We start from the raw sequence: 16,803 nt of genomic DNA, 5'->3' as shown, positions 1-16,803 counted from the left end.
TGTGGCTTGTTCAACAGCTTTGTTTTCCTTCAGTGTTAAGCAGGCAGGGCAGCTCTCAGATTTCTCCTTTCACATCAAAATCCAGCTTGGTTTGGCAGTCTCACCACTTGCGATTGTGTCTGAAACCTGAAACGTGCAAGGACTTGCCTTTCTCTGAGTTACGATTTTGGAGCTAGGCCGGAGAAGGAAAGAGAGGCAGAGGATTCTCACCCAATATTGCTCAGTGGTGTATGGTGGAAATGCTCATTTTGCAAGCCAAAGTGCTGGACCTTGACCTGATTCTCGCTTATTGCATGTAAAAAGAGGCCCTGTATCTTTTGGTGTCCCCTTTTGCAGACTCATGAAATGGAATATAGGGGTAGTCTGAGGTTTGTGACATCTCTCTGATCATAGTCCTTGTGCAGGACCGCATTTGAGGAGGAGACCAGGGAAGATTTTAATAAAAGGGGAATCTCCCTTTGTACTTACTCACTTGGGGCTTTCAAATGTTGTGTATTTGGACAGGAATCTGTGTCGTGACAGTGTTGCTGAGATTGTGACTTGTATCCCTGCTGTGTCTCTTGTACCTGTGTCACAGATGTGTGTTTGGGCATTTTTCACAGGCACTGCCCATGTGCATACCGTATCCTAAACCACAAAGTCGAAGAGGTGGGTTTGTTTCCTCTTTAGCAATGCACATTCCAATTCGGGTGAACAGTTTGAGGGGGGGATCCCAGGTAATCTTTGTCATAGAGAAGGTAGGTGCTTTATCCATAAACCCAGCTTAAATTAAGCCACTGTAGCATGATCCCTACAGAGAACTTTCTTCCAGAAAAGAATGAAATTAAGTAATAGGGCAACTGCCCTGCCTTCTCATACTGCCTGTCCTCATGGAGAAACTGGCACTGGGGTTTCAGAATGTTTCGGTTCCCAGCTTGTTCATAGACTTGTAAATAAATAATTTAACCACTTGTTGCTTCCTTCCCCCACCCCAGTCTGTAAAATGTGGCTGGTGTTGAGAGAGTCTGGAGATTTTTACATAAGAATCTCTTCATGTGTTCAGGCAACAGATCCCTCTAGCCCAGTGCTGTGCCTCAGGTGGGTATCTTTGAGGTAACAGAGTAATGCTAACTTAGGTACACTCTGCCTCCACCATCTTCTTGGAGCAGGGACTTCCTGACCAGCTGTCTAATAAAACCCTGATGAATTCCCTGTCTTCCTCCTTTCCCCAAGAACTTGTCTAATGAATGGCCTTTTGCATTCACACAGACTCTTAGCATCAGCTCTGTCTTACAGCATGTCACTCCACAGTGTAACTACAAGCGCAGAGACGCTGTCTTTTGTTCTGGACATGCTGCTTAGTTTCATTTTGTGTTCGCTGTCTCTTCTGTTGGAGGGGGCCAGGGGCTGAACATCTGCCTCCTCTTGGCTTTGTTCTCATAGGCTCTGTCACCTTGCACCTCAGCTTCTGTCCTAAACTATTTGTTTCCTGTATGGAATCCATGCCATCTTTGATCATCCTAGTTATCCTTCTGTGGATCTGCTGCATCTTTCTTTTTTTGAAATGAGACAAGCAACGCACAACGTCCTGAGTATGGACACGCTGTGCACACAGTGGTACATCCTAGTTTTGCACTGATTCTTTAGTTAACGCAAACTGATGTTGGACATTCCAGCAGAAATGCAGTAAGTTGTACATATTCTCTGGCAGCTGGTGTTTAAAGGCTTAAGCGTTGCTAGAAAGTGCTGTGAACTTCAGAGGCCAGATTCTTATTGGCAGGAGTTGAAAGTGAATCATGATGCTACAATGACCTGTTACATTCTCCGTAGGCAGAAGTTAAGCCTTGTGTTTGAAAGGCATTCTGCCCGTTACACGGGTGAAAGTACTGCAGGCACTGTGTTCGGCCCTCGTCTTTCTGGCCTTCTAACTGAAGAAGGCTTAATTATTAAATGGAAAACATGCTGCAAAGGACCGGCGTGATTCAGCACGTGGTTGCAGTGTGATTCTAAAGCTGAGTCTAGTCTGATTCTAAAGCTGAGTCTCAGCACAGTGTTTGCGGCTCAGTGACTGCCTGCAGTCAGTGTTTAAAGCTGAAATGCTAAATCCTCAGTGGGTATCAAAGATCTTTGGGACTTGGGGCCTTAACCTTGATTCCATGGGATCAAGACTGAGGGTAACTGCAGCTGGCTTAGTCTTTCAATGGTATAAAACACTTGCTTCCTCTCCAAAATGCTCTCTACCATAACAGAGAAGCTTAACCTGGGTTATTTGGGATTGCCTGCGAGCTAAGATCGCCTGCACGGGCAGTGAGCACGGATCACAGCAGTGTGTTAGGATATCTGAGAGCGGGGTGGAGCTGCAGAGCGAGCTTTGCTTTTCTCAGTGAAAGGTTATAGTACCGAAATGCATCGTTGTCACCAAGTATTGATACAGTATTAACACCCAACAAACTGCAATCACTGTCCCCATGCTTGATTTTTGTTTTATGACACAAACAGTTGCTTGTAGTAAAAAGTCTTTTTGTTCCACAATATTTTTGAAGGGGGTGTGAGTGTATACAAGCATTGCCGGCTCAGGGTGGCGAGGAGAATTCCAGGAACTCCAGGAAACTGATGTCATTGCATTGTGTTTGCTTGTTTTCTTTTGACTGCAATAATGTTTAATTTTAACTTAACCCTCCAAGGGGTATTTTTAGTAAAACTGTTTCTTCACTCCTTCTGTCTCATGTTGTGGGGAGAGGCGGAGGACCAGATTGTGTCTCTTTGTGTTTTCCAGTAGTCAGCTCTTTCTGCCTTCTCTCTGATGACTGACTGAGAGCTTGAACATTTAGCAGCATGTGTCGTGCTGTCTCTTTGCGTGGAGCAGCTGAAAGTTCGTGGTGTTTGTTCTGTACCCATGGCTCTTGATTCAATTGTTGATGCAGGCTGAAAAGAAACAGGTCTACCTGGACATAAGTGTTCCATGCTAGTAAAAGAAAAATACCTCTTCCAAAGCTTCAACTGCTGCTGTGGCTGTCCCAAAGGACGGCTACTTCTGGAGGGGACTATCCTTGACTATCTACTGGAAGAGTCTGGCTTTCTAGAAGTTCACACCATTTCAGGTTCGGGGGGCTTTGTCAGCACTCGAGAGAATCACGGCCCTGCAGGTGAAGGGTTTCTCTCTTTGTTTTGGGTTTTTTGGTTTTTTTTAAATGCAAGAGATCATACTTTAAACTTATTATGAGACTCAAGCTAAAATTTGAGCAGCAAAAACTGGGCTGCTTGCTCTGCTGATCTTGAAGAAACAAATTGATTCTTGTATCTGAACTGCACGGGACAACCTTTGAAGCATTCTCATACTGCCTGTCCTCGTGGAGAAACTGGCACTGACGTTTCAGAATGTTTCAGTTCCCAGCTTGTTCATAGACTTGTAAATGACTTGAAGAATAGTAAGTATTTATTTTAACCCCCCCAAAAAAAGAAACAACAAAAAAAACCAAAACAAAAACCCACCAACAAAGTCGAAGAAATACAGCTCAGAGCAGAGCATGGATTTACCAGAGAACTTCTCTCTTCTATATCTTTGACCTGAGATTTGGCTGCTGTCTCTGTGGTTTGCTGTTCACGTGTTTCTGCAGATGAAGAACAAAATCAGAAAACTGTTTCATCCTATTCCATTCCTAGTCCCTGCGTTACAGTAATTGCTCGAGTGCCAAACATGAATATAAAAAGAATCGCTGTGGTTTTTGTTTGTCATTGTTTCATGTATGAAAATAGCTTTCATTTGTAATTATCTACGCGTTATAAGAAGTGCCTGTGTAGAGAAGCTATTGAAAAATGACAGTGGAATAATTCAATTCACGTCAGCTCCCCATGTGAATATAAGACATCAAGGGTCTCTTCTGTGGTTTAGCCATTATCCACTTCCAAAGCAAGCTTGAAGCATGGAATAGCAAACTTTGATTCCTTTTCCTGCACAAACCGGTCTCTGCTTTTTGAAATACTAGGTGAGAAATGCCTTTGTCTCTGGCAAAGAGACACTTAAATGTGTGGGCTCATCCACAATTTTATACCTCGCACCTCCTGAACACTTCACTTCCTGTTGCGCTTTGGAACAGCATCACCCATTAACGCAAAGGACCGTGGGTGGGCGCTGAAAGGGTTACCAGGTGCTGTGCAACACTTTTCTATGGGAGGTGAGTGAGGTTGGGTTTCCTGTCACAAGGGTTTGTTGTGGCTGAGTGTTTCTGTTGCGTGTTCCCTTTCCCCCGGCCCCCCCCTCCTGTAATTCATTTTTAAACCCATCCGGGTTGTGCTGAGCTCAGAGAAGCGGCACTTCTCCACTTAAGGGCTGGACTGTGGTGGGAAACGGTCATTTCTTACTCCATCCCGTTGCTTGTGCACCTAAGGTATTGCCCAGTGAGCAAACACGGGTCGTCATGCTGTTTCCGACCACATGCGTACGTGCGGGTGAGGGAAGCTGTTTAGGCAATCACCTTTCTGAGGAGGAAACAGCACTAGGTGCTTTTTCATGCAGCGTTTAACACAGTGCTCTGATGAGTGCTGGTTACTGCCTTTATTTAGCACTGCTCTTGGGCGTTTGACTGGTAAGAGGATTGTCTGCACCACGTCTACTGAGTTCTAGGTCCCAGCTGCGGGTTTCAATCTGCATCTGTTCACGCAATTGGAACTGCTTGTTTTGCGATGTAAATCGTCTGTGTATTGTTTGGCTTTGTTCACTGTTCCTCTGCTCTTACACAGAACACAGGTAATCCTGGGGTTTGGCTTCTGCATATGTGGTGCTGCTCCGGCATCGCACCTCTGGTGCTGGACAGCACAGAACAGAGCAGAGAGAACATGGGACCTTCAGATTCCCAGACTCATCCCTCTCCTCCTGTCCTTCCAACCCTGCAAATCAAGGCTGTGTGATCCCTAGACAAGCCTTTCTGATTAGTTCTCATCTTGTAGCACTCAACTTCTGTGTGCCTGAGTGGTGCTGCAAATTATAGCCACCTTTTATTTGTTTGTAGCTTTTTATCAGCTTGAGCGTGGCTTCCCTGCTCAGTGCCTGTTCCTGTAATGCCATCTCGTGGTGGCCCTGGAGCTGCGAATGAGCCTTTTCCCCATGCTCGCCAAAGCCGAGTGAGCTGCCCTCGGTTATATTCTGTACATGTTACTTGTGTTATGAGGAGAGTGGTGTGTTGTTTGCTCACTCCTTAAAACAGCAAGCTGCTTATTTAGTTATATGTTCATCCCTGATACTGTGAATGTTGTTTGAAGTGCTCCTCTAAACATAGAGGAGTTGAGTGCTTTGAGTCTCTACTGTCTTGCAGAAAGTGGTAAGGGTGTGTCAACATTTAGTAGAAATTCTGATTTGTTCCATGACTTTTTTTTTTCTCGCTCTATCTGAGTTTCGGATAAGCCACAGAGGCAAAAATAAGTCCAGTGCATATTGGCCTATCAGTGATCTGGGAGCTTTACCTTCGAGAATAAGAACTATGTGTCCTGTTAATAAATGACATAACAAATAACTGTATTTCCTTTTTGCCTCTCCAGTGTTCCCAACTCTTGCCCGGCCAGTCCACGTGGTGCTGGATCCTCAGGATATCGCTTTGTTCACAACATTACCTCGGATCTGCAGCTGGCAGCAGAGTATGCTGCAAAAGCAGCATCAGAACAGCAGGCAGATGCATCTGGCGGGGACAGCCCAAAGGTTCAGCGAAACATTTCTTACCCAGCAGTGCTCGTTGGGAGGGTTATTAAGACCTGGCAGTTTATTGCAAGTGCAGGATGTGGTTAAAAGGGCTCTAGGAATACCCTGGCCAGAAGGACACTCTATGCGGTATTCTGCAGGGTTTTGAGACCATGCCTTCAAACCAGCATCTTCTTAGTGGTAGATCATGAGTCTGCTTCCTTAGTTGCCTAAAATGTATTTGAGTCATTCACTGAAGTGGTTAAGTGAGGAGACTTTTTTTGCTTGTTTGATGAATGAAGAACCCATAAAGAAGAGACAGAAAATTCAGAGTCTTGTTTTCTCCTTTTAATTAACGGTATTTTGCAAAACACATTTGGAGAAAGGGGATTCGTGGAAAGAAACCAGATCCTTGCCATGAGAAATCTGTAGACTGACTTTAAAACAAACACGAAGGCCTGTCAAGCAAGTGTTAAATGAGGAGAGTAGCAAGTGAAATTTAGATTAATAACTTAGTTATAATGATAAAATTTTAATTTTGGTGAGCTGATCTTCAGATCAAAGTCAAAGGTCTAGATCCAAAACCACCTGATTTGGGATTGAGTAAAGCAGCATGGTATTCGGTGGCTTTTTCTGTAGATTGAATCCTCCCTTCAGACAAGAAGGGCTGTTCTTGATGGAGTAATATGAAGAGCTGGCAATATGAGATCTGGCAAATGAATTAAAGATCCTAGAATGAAACAAATCCTGCTGGAGAGGGGAAGGGACAGGATCAAGTTCCTTATTGGGCATGTTGCTGGGAGGAGAGCTGATGGCATTACTGCCTGTAACCTTTCTATCAAAGTCTAGCTGTAGCTGGGCAGAATTGGAGGGTGTAGTTTCATGAACGCTGAAAGCAGTGAGCGGACCCTACACCCTCTCTTTGCTTCTCATCGTTTGTCCTGATTCTGTTCCTTGTGCTGATGTAAACACATTTGCACACAGATGCTTGTGCTAAATTGGGAGGTGGCAGCTCAAAACAGGAGTGAAAGGGAAGAGGGTGGTGCTGGCCTTAGTTGCCCCTGATGCTCTCTTAGCATCTGTGAAAACTACAGACCAGTGGGGTTTTTTAGTTGGGGTTGTTGATATGCTCTATTGTAGGAATTCTTTGTTAGTGACTAAACTTCTGGTTGGTTGTTTTTTTTTACCTTAGGATGAGTCCAAGCCACCCTATTCTTATGCTCAGCTAATTGTGCAGGCCATATCTTCAGCACAGGACAGGCAATTAACACTAAGTGGGATCTATGCCCACATTACCAAGCATTATCCATATTACAGGACTGCTGATAAAGGCTGGCAGGTGAGTTCTTGATGCTGACAAGCTTTTAAACTACTTTGACAGGGCTTATCCGCTTTGAAATGCATTTATTAAAGATTCGGGGCACTGGAATAGAGCTGCTTTGACTATTCCCAGAGTGAATTTGTTTAACGTAAGCTAACTAGTTTGTGGGTGATTAGGGTTTTTTTTTTTTTAAAATGCATTCTGTGGCAGTGTGGTGTGTTACCGTTGGGCTCTCTGGTTTCTGAAACCCTTCTAATGCTGTAGTCATGTGTCTTTCGGGTTTGTTTGGTTTTTATTCTTCCACATCCTTTCTATCAGTCACTCCTCAGCCCAAATACTTGCCTGAATCTTGCTTAATCCTTCTTTGTCCAAGCAGATGATGACCGAGCTAAAACCGAGTTCCTGGTTTTTAGTCCTGATACCTTAAATTATCACAGATGTTTTGTTTTCGCAGTGTATCAACTGCATTGCCTAAGTCACAGTTTGCAAGTTTTGAATCTCAGAATGGGAACTTGGGAAACTCAAGTCTGTGCCTTCCTTGTGGTATTACAGGAAATCTGACCAGCTTCTTAGAGTTTGGATATAGTTAACACATGCTAAATCAAGCTTAAACATTCACTTGAGGGCTGCTTTCAAAGTTCCAGAAACCTCAGCTCCACCTGCTTTCAGGCTTTTTCTTGGCATCACACCTCTGAAATGGGTGTTGTCATTTGAATATAATACAGTAACACAGCTGGAAAGACTCTTGCAGCTGCTGATTTCATTGTGTCCAACTGGCAAGAGCAGTACTGCTTGGTGCACTTTGAGTGCAGTTGGATACATTTCTGCCTCCCTGGCTTTTCCCTGCAGTTGTAATTAATTGTGGAATTCACTTCCTGCCTTAACCTGCTCAGCAGAGTTGTGCTTTACGAACCAGTTGCTGTGTCCTGCTTCAGAGAGAGCTGCATTTCAGTGCAGGGTGAAATTGCCTTTTCCCCTTTCCTACCAGTGGCATTGTAAGGCTTCACTTGTGAAGCATCTAAAGCTGCTACAAAAGCTCTTGTTTTGTTTTGAAAGCGGAAGAGGACTGAGCTTGTGCACACCTGGGGTTGCTGAGCCTTCCCCTAGCCCCAAAGACAGCACTATACCCAGTGAGAGGTGAGCTTTGGCAGTGAAAAGGATTAATAGTCTTGTCAGCATCTGGAGAGCTGTAGAGTGCTAGGCTAGTGCCACAGAGATAATGGATTCTTCTCAGAGCCAGCTGTCTGAGGGCATGTTGGCTGGCTTGCGTGACGATTACCAGGAGATGCAGTGTCCTTTAGGGCATGTTTGGGCACCCCAGTAGTCGTTTGGCAGGTAAGCAGTTAGCACAGGCTCAGGCAATTTTTTCCACTTACCTAGAATAAAGCCTGTCTTTTGGGAGAGTTCTGATGTGGTCTAGTGTGATTTCCCCCCACCTCAGCAAAAGCTCTGCTTTCATTGCTTTCCACAGAAAAATCATTGCACCGCCTGGCTCCATATGTGTTTAGGTGATGGTGTAGCACCAAGCAAACCTGTCTTTGAGCATGGTTAGTAGAAACTCTGTCGTGTTTTCCCAGGTGTTCTCTTGCAGTTCTCCTGTGACCTCAGAGTTGTGTGAGCTGAGTGATTTGTTTCAGACAGAAGTCTGATTCTGGTGGATATTATTTTTCCAAGCTATGCAGCAAAACCCATTTGTCTTTGTTATATGCTTCCTCATGGCAAAATAACCATCTCATTCCTCTGCTTCCTGCAGAATTCCATTCGGCACAACCTCTCCTTGAACCGTTACTTTATTAAAGTCCCACGATCCCAGGAGGAGCCCGGAAAAGGCTCTTTTTGGCGAATTGACCCTGCTTCTGAAGCCAAACTAGTAGAGCAAGCATTTAGAAAACGAAGGCAAAGAGGAGTGTCCTGCTTCCGAACACCTTTTGGGCCTCTCTCCTCCAGGTAACTTCAACTTCCTCTAATCTCTTTGCCAAACTCATTACAAAGAAAACAAAAGCTTCTGCTGAAGTACAGTGAGCAAACTTTACTTCTGTTTATAGCTTGAGAGGTAATATAGTTACATGGTCCTGAGGCATAATCTGAAAATGGTTCTGACTTCTTAAGCGTTTACCAGGAGAAAAGAAAAAAAAAAAAAAAACAGAAGCAACCTACAAAAAAATGCATCAAATAATGTCTGTTTTGGCATCATTTCAAAGACATTCAAAGCAGTTATCACTGGATTCAGTGTTTTCAGGTGCCAATCTCTCATTACAGGAAAACTGTGTTTAGATGTGGATTAGATCATAGTGGGAATAACTTTTGTGGTATTTAAAACACTCTTCTGTAGGGAAGATCAGGTTGATCGTGGTTGTCAGCAGTGAAGCAATGGGGCCTGTTCTGTGTAGCCGCTCCAGTCAGCAGTGTAACTGCAGAAGAGGAGCTGTGGGCAGTGACAGCTTTCTCTGAGCCCTGTAGCTGTGAAGATAAAACATGCAGTTCAACACTAGCTGGAGCAGTTTGATGTCACATTCCTCCCACGTCTCCTCTTCTCTGTTTGTTAAAATGGAGGAGATAACAGGAAGAGAGGTTTTCAGCTGATCAGCTTCTCTGTCTTGTTAAAGAAATATCCAATTCCTCATGTGTTCAGTGGCCATGTGGGACCAGAGGTAGGAACCATGTAGCTCAGAGGGGAGGTGATGGACAGAAGGGGAAGCAGCTGCCGTGTAAGCATGTGTGGACCAGACGCTTGCATCTACATCGCATCTTTCTTCTTCTCAGCACTCTCAAACACTGACTAAGATCCTTTGAGAAGGATCCTTTGAGATCCTTTATAATGAAATTATTAAACTGATCTGAACGGGAGGCACCTTCAGCTCCTCTATCAGCAGTGGGTCTTAAAATGAAGTGAAGGGCCCAATTTCCTTCAGCAAGGAATAATTCAACAGTGTTTGGTGCTGGAGCATTTGTGAGGTTACTGTGTACCTTTCAACTCTTCCCAGCAAGACTACAGTGGGTAGTGAAAGACGGGCTGTCCTCCTGCTAGAGAATCTTGTACTGGAGATAACTCTTGGTCTCTGCTGCTGTCTTGTGGTCGAAATGCATCTGCGCTTGCCAACACTATGTTCCGCTGTTTCAGGAGTGCTCCTGCCTCACCTACTCACCCTGGCCTGCTGTCCCCTCACTCTAGTGGCCTACAGACGCCAGAGTGCCTGTCACGGGAGGGCTCACCCATTCCACATGATCACGACTTTGGGTCAAAGTTAGCCTCAGTTCCAGAGTATCGGTATTCACAGAGTGCACCTGGTGAGTAGCTCTTGTTTCACAGAGGGTGACTGTTCAATTGCACCAAGTGCCATGCTGAGGACACCACAGGAATACTTCTGCCAGCGTGTTAGAGGAGGATCTCAGCTTCTTCCTATCATTGTTACGAGTCTGATGGTGCATATGCAACTTCAGACCATTTTTCTTACTAGTCTTTGGATGAGGGGGCAGGAGGTGATAAAGGAATGTGTAAAAACACGAGCTAACCCTGAACTAGGTGGCTCTGAAGAACTGACAGCGGAGTAGCTGTGGCAGCACACACCTCACTCACACTTATTTACCAGCCTTCTGGATAAGATCAGCTTGGCTACTTGGAGCTCTGTGGTGCTGTGGCCAGGGCCCTGGTAATTTGTTAAGCCCTGCTAAATATCTGCTTGTCAGCTGCTTTGTATATCAGCTGGCCTGATGTATAGGATGTTCCTGGTGGAGTTAGAAGGCAAAGCTTTTTTTTTTTTTGTAAGTTAGGGAAGAGGAGATTGTAGGTGGTGTTTTTGAAGCCTTAGTTTTCATTCCCTGTCCCCCTGTCCTGCTAATGCTGAAGGACTGAGTATTGCAGATGAGAATAGGTGAACAGACAACTTTTTGCCTCTTCTATTAATGTATGCTTCTCTCTTCTGCTTAGGATCTCCGGTCAGTGCCCAGCCAGTGATTATGGCTGTTCCTCCCCGACCATCTACTCTGGTGGCAAAACCAGTTGCATACATGCCAGCATCAATAGTAACTTCTCAGCAGCCTTCATGCCACGCGATTCACGTAGTTCAGCAAGCTCCCACTGTTACAATGGTCCGAGTCGTGACCTCCTCTGCAAACTCCGCAAACGGATACATCCTCACAAATCAGGGCCCAGCAGGAGGAGCTCATGAAGCTGCAGGAGCAGTGTTGGACTTAGCTGGTGACCACCGAGGTAGCGTTTCACCTCCCTTGCTACTCTGCTAATAAGGCTTGAGCAGGCTTGGGGGGGTGGGTGGTCCAACACTGTTTCTCTCCCTTTTGTTGATAAAAGATGTTTCTCCAGGTGAAACTTAAACCAAATAAGAGTTCATCCATTTGACAGTGAGCATCTCCCTTCTCTCCTTCCTTGTTCTCCTCCTTATCGGGAAGAAATCTAACAGACTTCAGAGGCTGGAAAAACAAGCAGTGCTTTACGTATTTGTATTATCCCCAGTATCAATGTTATGCCTGTGTATTGGGCAGCTGGCTGCACTGTGGAAATTGTGCTTCATCTAGCCAGAAGAGGTGACCTGGAAAAGGCTGAAACTGCTTCAGGATGGTCTTGTAAACAAATGATTGAGCCCTTCTTTTCCCCAGGCCTGGATTCCTAGAGGAAACCATGTGCTTCTGGAAGTGCAGGCAGTGACCCATTAAAGCAATCTTCAAAAACCAGTTACAACAAAAGCCTCTTTTTTCCTAAGCTGGAAATTCCAGCCTTGGGGCATTTAGTGAGTTAAAAGTTCTGTTGCTGTGATCTAGACAACACTGTGTCTGCTCGCCATTTCTGAAGGGCTTAGTGCTATGAGAGAGATGCCTATTGTACCAGCAGCAAGACTAGTTGTTCTGATCGCTTTTATGTGGGCAGTGGGCAATGTTTTTTCTCTAGGGGAATGAAAAAAATGACAAAACTTCCCCTACCGCAGTAGCAGGACCACTGGCATTTTTAGTTCAGCGCTGGTTATCTTGCTTGAGGTTTCACTTGCATACTCTAGAAAATCCTGTCTGGATCCCATACGTGTTCCTGAAGCGCTAACAGTTGCAGCTGCTAATCCGTCACCTGCTTCCTTCTTTCATTCGCTAGTTCTTGCTGTCACTTGTTCTCTGCCAACTTGTCCCTCTCATATTTCCACTCATATCATTTCTAGTCTCTACCTTCCCTTTGGTTTTCCTGGCTGTTCCATTTTCCTTCCCTGCTTTCCTTGCCTTTTCTCTCTGCTCTTCCCTTCCCATCAGCCTGCCTGCAGGTCACAGCTCAGTCCTTATGTCCCACCTAACTCCACTCTTCTTGTCTACTAATGTTAAAAAGGGAAAAGTCTCCTCTTCCTACAGGACTAATGAGTTTGTGCTTCCTGCCTGCTTTCTCTGCTTTGAGACCCACAGAGCTGCTGGAAGAGAGAGCTCTCCTTTCCTGTACACCACCCAGCAGGAGGCTGTCCTGTACCTGTTCCATACCTGCTGAATTGACCCCTCACTTGTCCTGGGAAGTGAGATAAGTGGCTGAGTGCTCTCAAACAGTTACCTCTGTCCAGGAACTCAGCCCTCCTGTTCTTTAATTTTTTTTTTCCCCTCCCTTCTGGTTTCTTCCTATACTTCCATAGCTGGCAAAAGCTTGCGATTTGTGGGAAGACCTCCTTGTAAATCAACCTACGTGCAGGCCTGAAAGCAAGCTGTTGCAGACTTTTGGCTCCAGGCATCGTTTAAGATCTTAATGCCTTCTGTGTGGTATTGCGAGTCAGGCCAATTTGCCTGTAATTGCAAAGTAAGCCGTGAGATTTGCAGTAACTGCTGTCCATATAAAGGCTATAATGTGCCAGTAAGGGAGATGATGCCTTCTTAGGACAAAGGGTCAAAGTTTATAATCTAGGGTTTTTTGGGTTGGTGGTTTTTTTTTTTTTTTGCCTGAGTGGCTTATAGTATAAGAAAAGGTTCTTAATAGTAGTAGATTTTATCTGCAACAGGGAGTATTTTAGTGTTTTCAAATATTTGTCTCTGACCTTCTGTGGTGCTGAGATATTCTCACATCTGTAAGCCTGGGGTATGTATCACTGTGAAAACGTTAATGAGAATAAAGCCTGCTCCAAAGCCGGGCTAGTAAATGATTGTTGTCTGTTCTACTCTTACGCAGGAATGGATGAAAAGCCAACCATCGCCTTTGCCACAATACCTACAGCCAGCCGGGTTATTCAGACAGTTGCCAGTCAAATGGCACAGGGTGTTCCAGGACAGACAGTCACGATCCTTCAGCAGGCAGCTCCAGTGACCATTGGACAGCATCAGCTCCCCGTGCGGGCAGTCACTCAGAACGGGAAGCACGCCGTCCCCACCAACAGCATCCCCGGCAGCACCTATGGTAGGCTGTTCCCGTGGCTCTCGGGTTTTGGATTGCTCTTGGAACTTAGCAGTTAGGTCATAAAGCTGTAAGGGTTTTCTCTTCTACATTAGTATATATCAAATTATTTCATATGACCAATTCCAAAAGTATTCCAGTTCTTCACCCTCTGCAGCTGTAAACATCAGTGGTAGGTAACCTTCTGTCCACCTCTGTCTGCTCCTTTTCCCTAGTGAAGTCCAACGTCTTCCCTTCCTCCTCAGCCATGCATCTATTACTACTGGCCCTCTCTGCCTTTTGAGGGTCACTTGTTGAAAGTGTAAGTGATTCTTGGGCAGGGCCTGTTTTTATTTGTTTTCTTCTGATAAATGGCCTTGGCTTTCAGCATGCCAAATAATAAAATTTCCATGGTGCTATTTAGATCTTGTGAAATACGACTCCATAGAGTATTAAGAAAATAACATACTTTCTCATCTTAAGGTCTTGAAGCCTTAGAAAAATAAGATCTATTTTATCAGCTGAATGAGTGCAGGATTTTTTTATATACAGGATGTGTTCCAGTCATTTGTCAAGCCTGACTTTCAAAATCTCATACTAGCTACACCTTGGCAGCCTCCTCTTATTGCTTGCTCAGCACCTCAGGTTTCAGTCAGTGAAGGATGATGACCGGGGAGGTAATACCCAGGTTTCTTACAGCCCTTTTCAGCGAGATGTTAAGCACCACTCCTGTCCCCGGCTGGTGCTTATGGGGAGTTTGAAATGAAGGGCACTGGTGGGATTTTTGTGGCTTTCATGAAGGTAGAAATGTTTCTGTGGGATTTTCTGTCACATCTATTTGCAGTATCACCTGGCTTGTGCTTGAATTGCAAGAATATTATTGGAACAATGAAAAAACGATAGTAATAAAGTTTTTATGCAACTGGGATATTAAGATATTCAATGGATCAGATAGGCGGAGTTGCTGCTACCCAGCAGTAGTTTGTTTAATGTGGAATCAGACAGTTCTTTATTCAACTTTATGTTAAAATATTCTAATCTTCCCAACATTTTTATAGCTTTCTCATCAAACTGTAAAGTATTCAAATTGCATCTGGTTTTGTTCGTGCTAGTGAATTTTCTGTTTCACAGAATGGAGCCCGAGTCTCTTGACTCTTCTCTGTACAAAGTTAACTTCAGCTGGATGGTTTTGGTTCTCTAAGTCACTGAACTGGTGACTGTCCTCATCCTTATCGTGGTTTTTTCCTTTGTCCTCTTGATATTCTACAGCTTCCTTCCCATGCCTTGGTAGAAGTTGTCAGGGTTTGAGGGCCTTTGTTGTGTTCGCTTTGTTTATTTATCCTAGGGCTCCTATTTTGATGCACTTGGAACATCAGTCACAGTTACAACAGTTACAATCAGTTACAACACTGCTGTTACTCCATCCTTTGCAAATCAGTCTGGAGGGCAGAGGATGTGCTGTCTCCTGAGTCTGCTTTGGCTGCCTCTGACTGATGCACATTCCAAAAACTGCATGTGTTTTGTTTTCCAAGCAGTGTCATGTGCTGAAGCCAGTGTGTAAGCACATTCTCTGTCTGGAACCAGGAATTGTAGACATTTTTACAGAGGGTTGCTACTTAAGAGTGGTGAGGAAAAAAAAGACAATTTATTAATGGGAGGGTGAGATCTTTTGTCAGTACTGGAATACAAGACTGGGAGCCAGAAAGTCCTGTGTTCCGATCCCAGCTCAAATGGACATTTGGTTGTCTGGGGTAGGCTCTTTCCTGCCCATTTTACAAGTGAGCTGTCAGTTCACTCAATATTTGGATTCTAATCTAGTTTCCCACCAGACTGGCTAGTCTAACTGCACAAGCAGAGCCCTCTGTATTAAAGGCACAGGACATGGATAATGTAGCTTGTAGGTGGCCAGAGAACTACTCTCAAAGAGAAGGTGTGCTGTAATTTTACCAGGGGATTGATCCTTCCCTTCCGGAAATGCATGCTTAGCTGGCAATGCCTTGTTTGACAACGGGTGGGAAGAAAAATTCTCTTATGGAAGGGGTTACTACCAGCTTGGTAAACTTGCTCAAAGCCAAGATTGTGAGGGCAGAGGGAGAGACAAGGCTAGCAAGCCTTTCAAACTGGACTTGAAAACACCACCTGAGTATGTGCCAGCTATTGTGTCTGACTGTGGTGTTTTGTTTTCTTGCTTTCTGGACTAGCAATCACTTGTGCTGCTTCCTCACGTTAATTCTCTTTCTCTCTCTCATCTTGCTTCCCAGCTCTTACCAATCCATTGCAGCTTCTTGCAGCCCAGGCTAGCTCGTCCACTCCTGTTGTAGTCAGCCGGGTATGTGAGACAGGGACCGAAGAGACAGCAGCAGCCTCTTCTGGTGAACCTGAAGTCAAAAGGCCCCGGATAGAAGAGTCCAGTGCAGCAGTCCCAGCCCAGACTGGAGTCATCACATCTACGATGCCACAAGGACAGGCAACCAGTGAATGAAGAACCGGTGGGAGGAGCTGGAGTGATGCAGGTTGGGCATGGGATGGCAGGAGCCCTAAAGCAGCTTTCAAAGAAAAACCACAACTGTAACAGCTCAAACATAGCGGATAAAGAGCTCTTTTTAAAGTCAGATTTTTAAATGGGAGGACAACAGCTGTTAGACTCACAAGGTGCCAAAAAAGAATGGAAAACCCCTCCCAAGAACCCCCGTCTGGAACTCTGTTCTGTCTTTATCTATGGGATACTTTTTCCTTTTTTTTTTTTTTTTTAAAAAAAAGATTCAAAAAAATACAGACAACTGATTGTATGACTGCTGGGATATTTTTAACTCTCTTTTTCCCCTTTTGGCTCCAAGGGGATGGGATTTGCAGTTCAACATCTAAAGGAATGTAACACAAACACAATCTGCTTCCTGGAAAGAAAACTCCTCATTTTCTATGCCTTAATACTGTGCTCCTCAGAGCTTTGAACCACAGGACCGTTTTAAAAAGGCCTCCTAAGGCAGTCGAATGCTAAAAAATGCGTGCAGTATCTCACGACAACATTAAAGAAACGTGGTACCAAGCTTAAAGAAAAGGGCAAATGATTTTGGTTTTTCAAACAGAAAAAGTCTGAACATGAACGAATGTTTATTTATGTGGGGATTCAGGAGGGAAGAGTTACAGGGCTCAGCCACCTGGATTTCCAGATGCAATTTCTCTCCAGTCCCTCTGAGGGAGAATAAGAGACAGAGGAACTGTATTAATTTGGTTCCTGTAAAGATATTAAAAACAAAAGGTTTTGTACCTTCAGTGATTTCTTACAATTATTCATCACTTGCTCTGGACAACAGCCAAAGTATCTTGATGACTGAGGATCATACGGGGAGGGGTGTCTTCAAAAGGTTCTGTGTGCATTCGATTGATCACATCCTGTGCTGGAGCACCAAGTTTTGTTCAGAATAGTGCTGAAGGTGAAGACATTTCCACTGTCTCTGGGAACTTGAGAAAATACTAGTTGGTCTTCTG

General features: G+C 44.6%; 1 protein-coding gene across 1 annotated transcript in view; it reads left to right on the top strand.

Annotated features, from left to right (window-relative positions):
- The window catches only part of FOXK1 (forkhead box K1), a gene marked incomplete at its 5' end in the record, with an annotated part of 21,091 nt that extends 4,876 nt beyond the window's left edge, over positions 1-16,215 (top strand). The window contains 7 exons of the mRNA XM_010142768.1: positions 5,515-5,671; positions 6,843-6,989; positions 8,725-8,918; positions 10,093-10,259; positions 10,900-11,181; positions 13,114-13,338; positions 15,576-16,215. Of these exons, the coding sequence (XP_010141070.1) occupies positions 5,515-5,671; positions 6,843-6,989; positions 8,725-8,918; positions 10,093-10,259; positions 10,900-11,181; positions 13,114-13,338; positions 15,576-15,796 (1,393 nt within the window). The remainder of the gene's footprint in view (positions 1-5,514; positions 5,672-6,842; positions 6,990-8,724; positions 8,919-10,092; positions 10,260-10,899; positions 11,182-13,113; positions 13,339-15,575) is intronic.
- Between the last annotated feature and the right edge of the window lie 588 nt (positions 16,216-16,803).

The sequence above is a fragment of the Buceros rhinoceros genome, unplaced genomic scaffold, assembly GCF_000710305.1.
Source record: "Buceros rhinoceros silvestris isolate BGI_N320 unplaced genomic scaffold, ASM71030v1 scaffold10679, whole genome shotgun sequence".
In the NCBI taxonomy this organism is placed as follows: domain Eukaryota; kingdom Metazoa; phylum Chordata; class Aves; order Bucerotiformes; family Bucerotidae; genus Buceros; species Buceros rhinoceros.
Note: the sequence above shows the minus strand (reverse complement) of the source record. Positions and strands in the feature narration are given on the sequence as shown.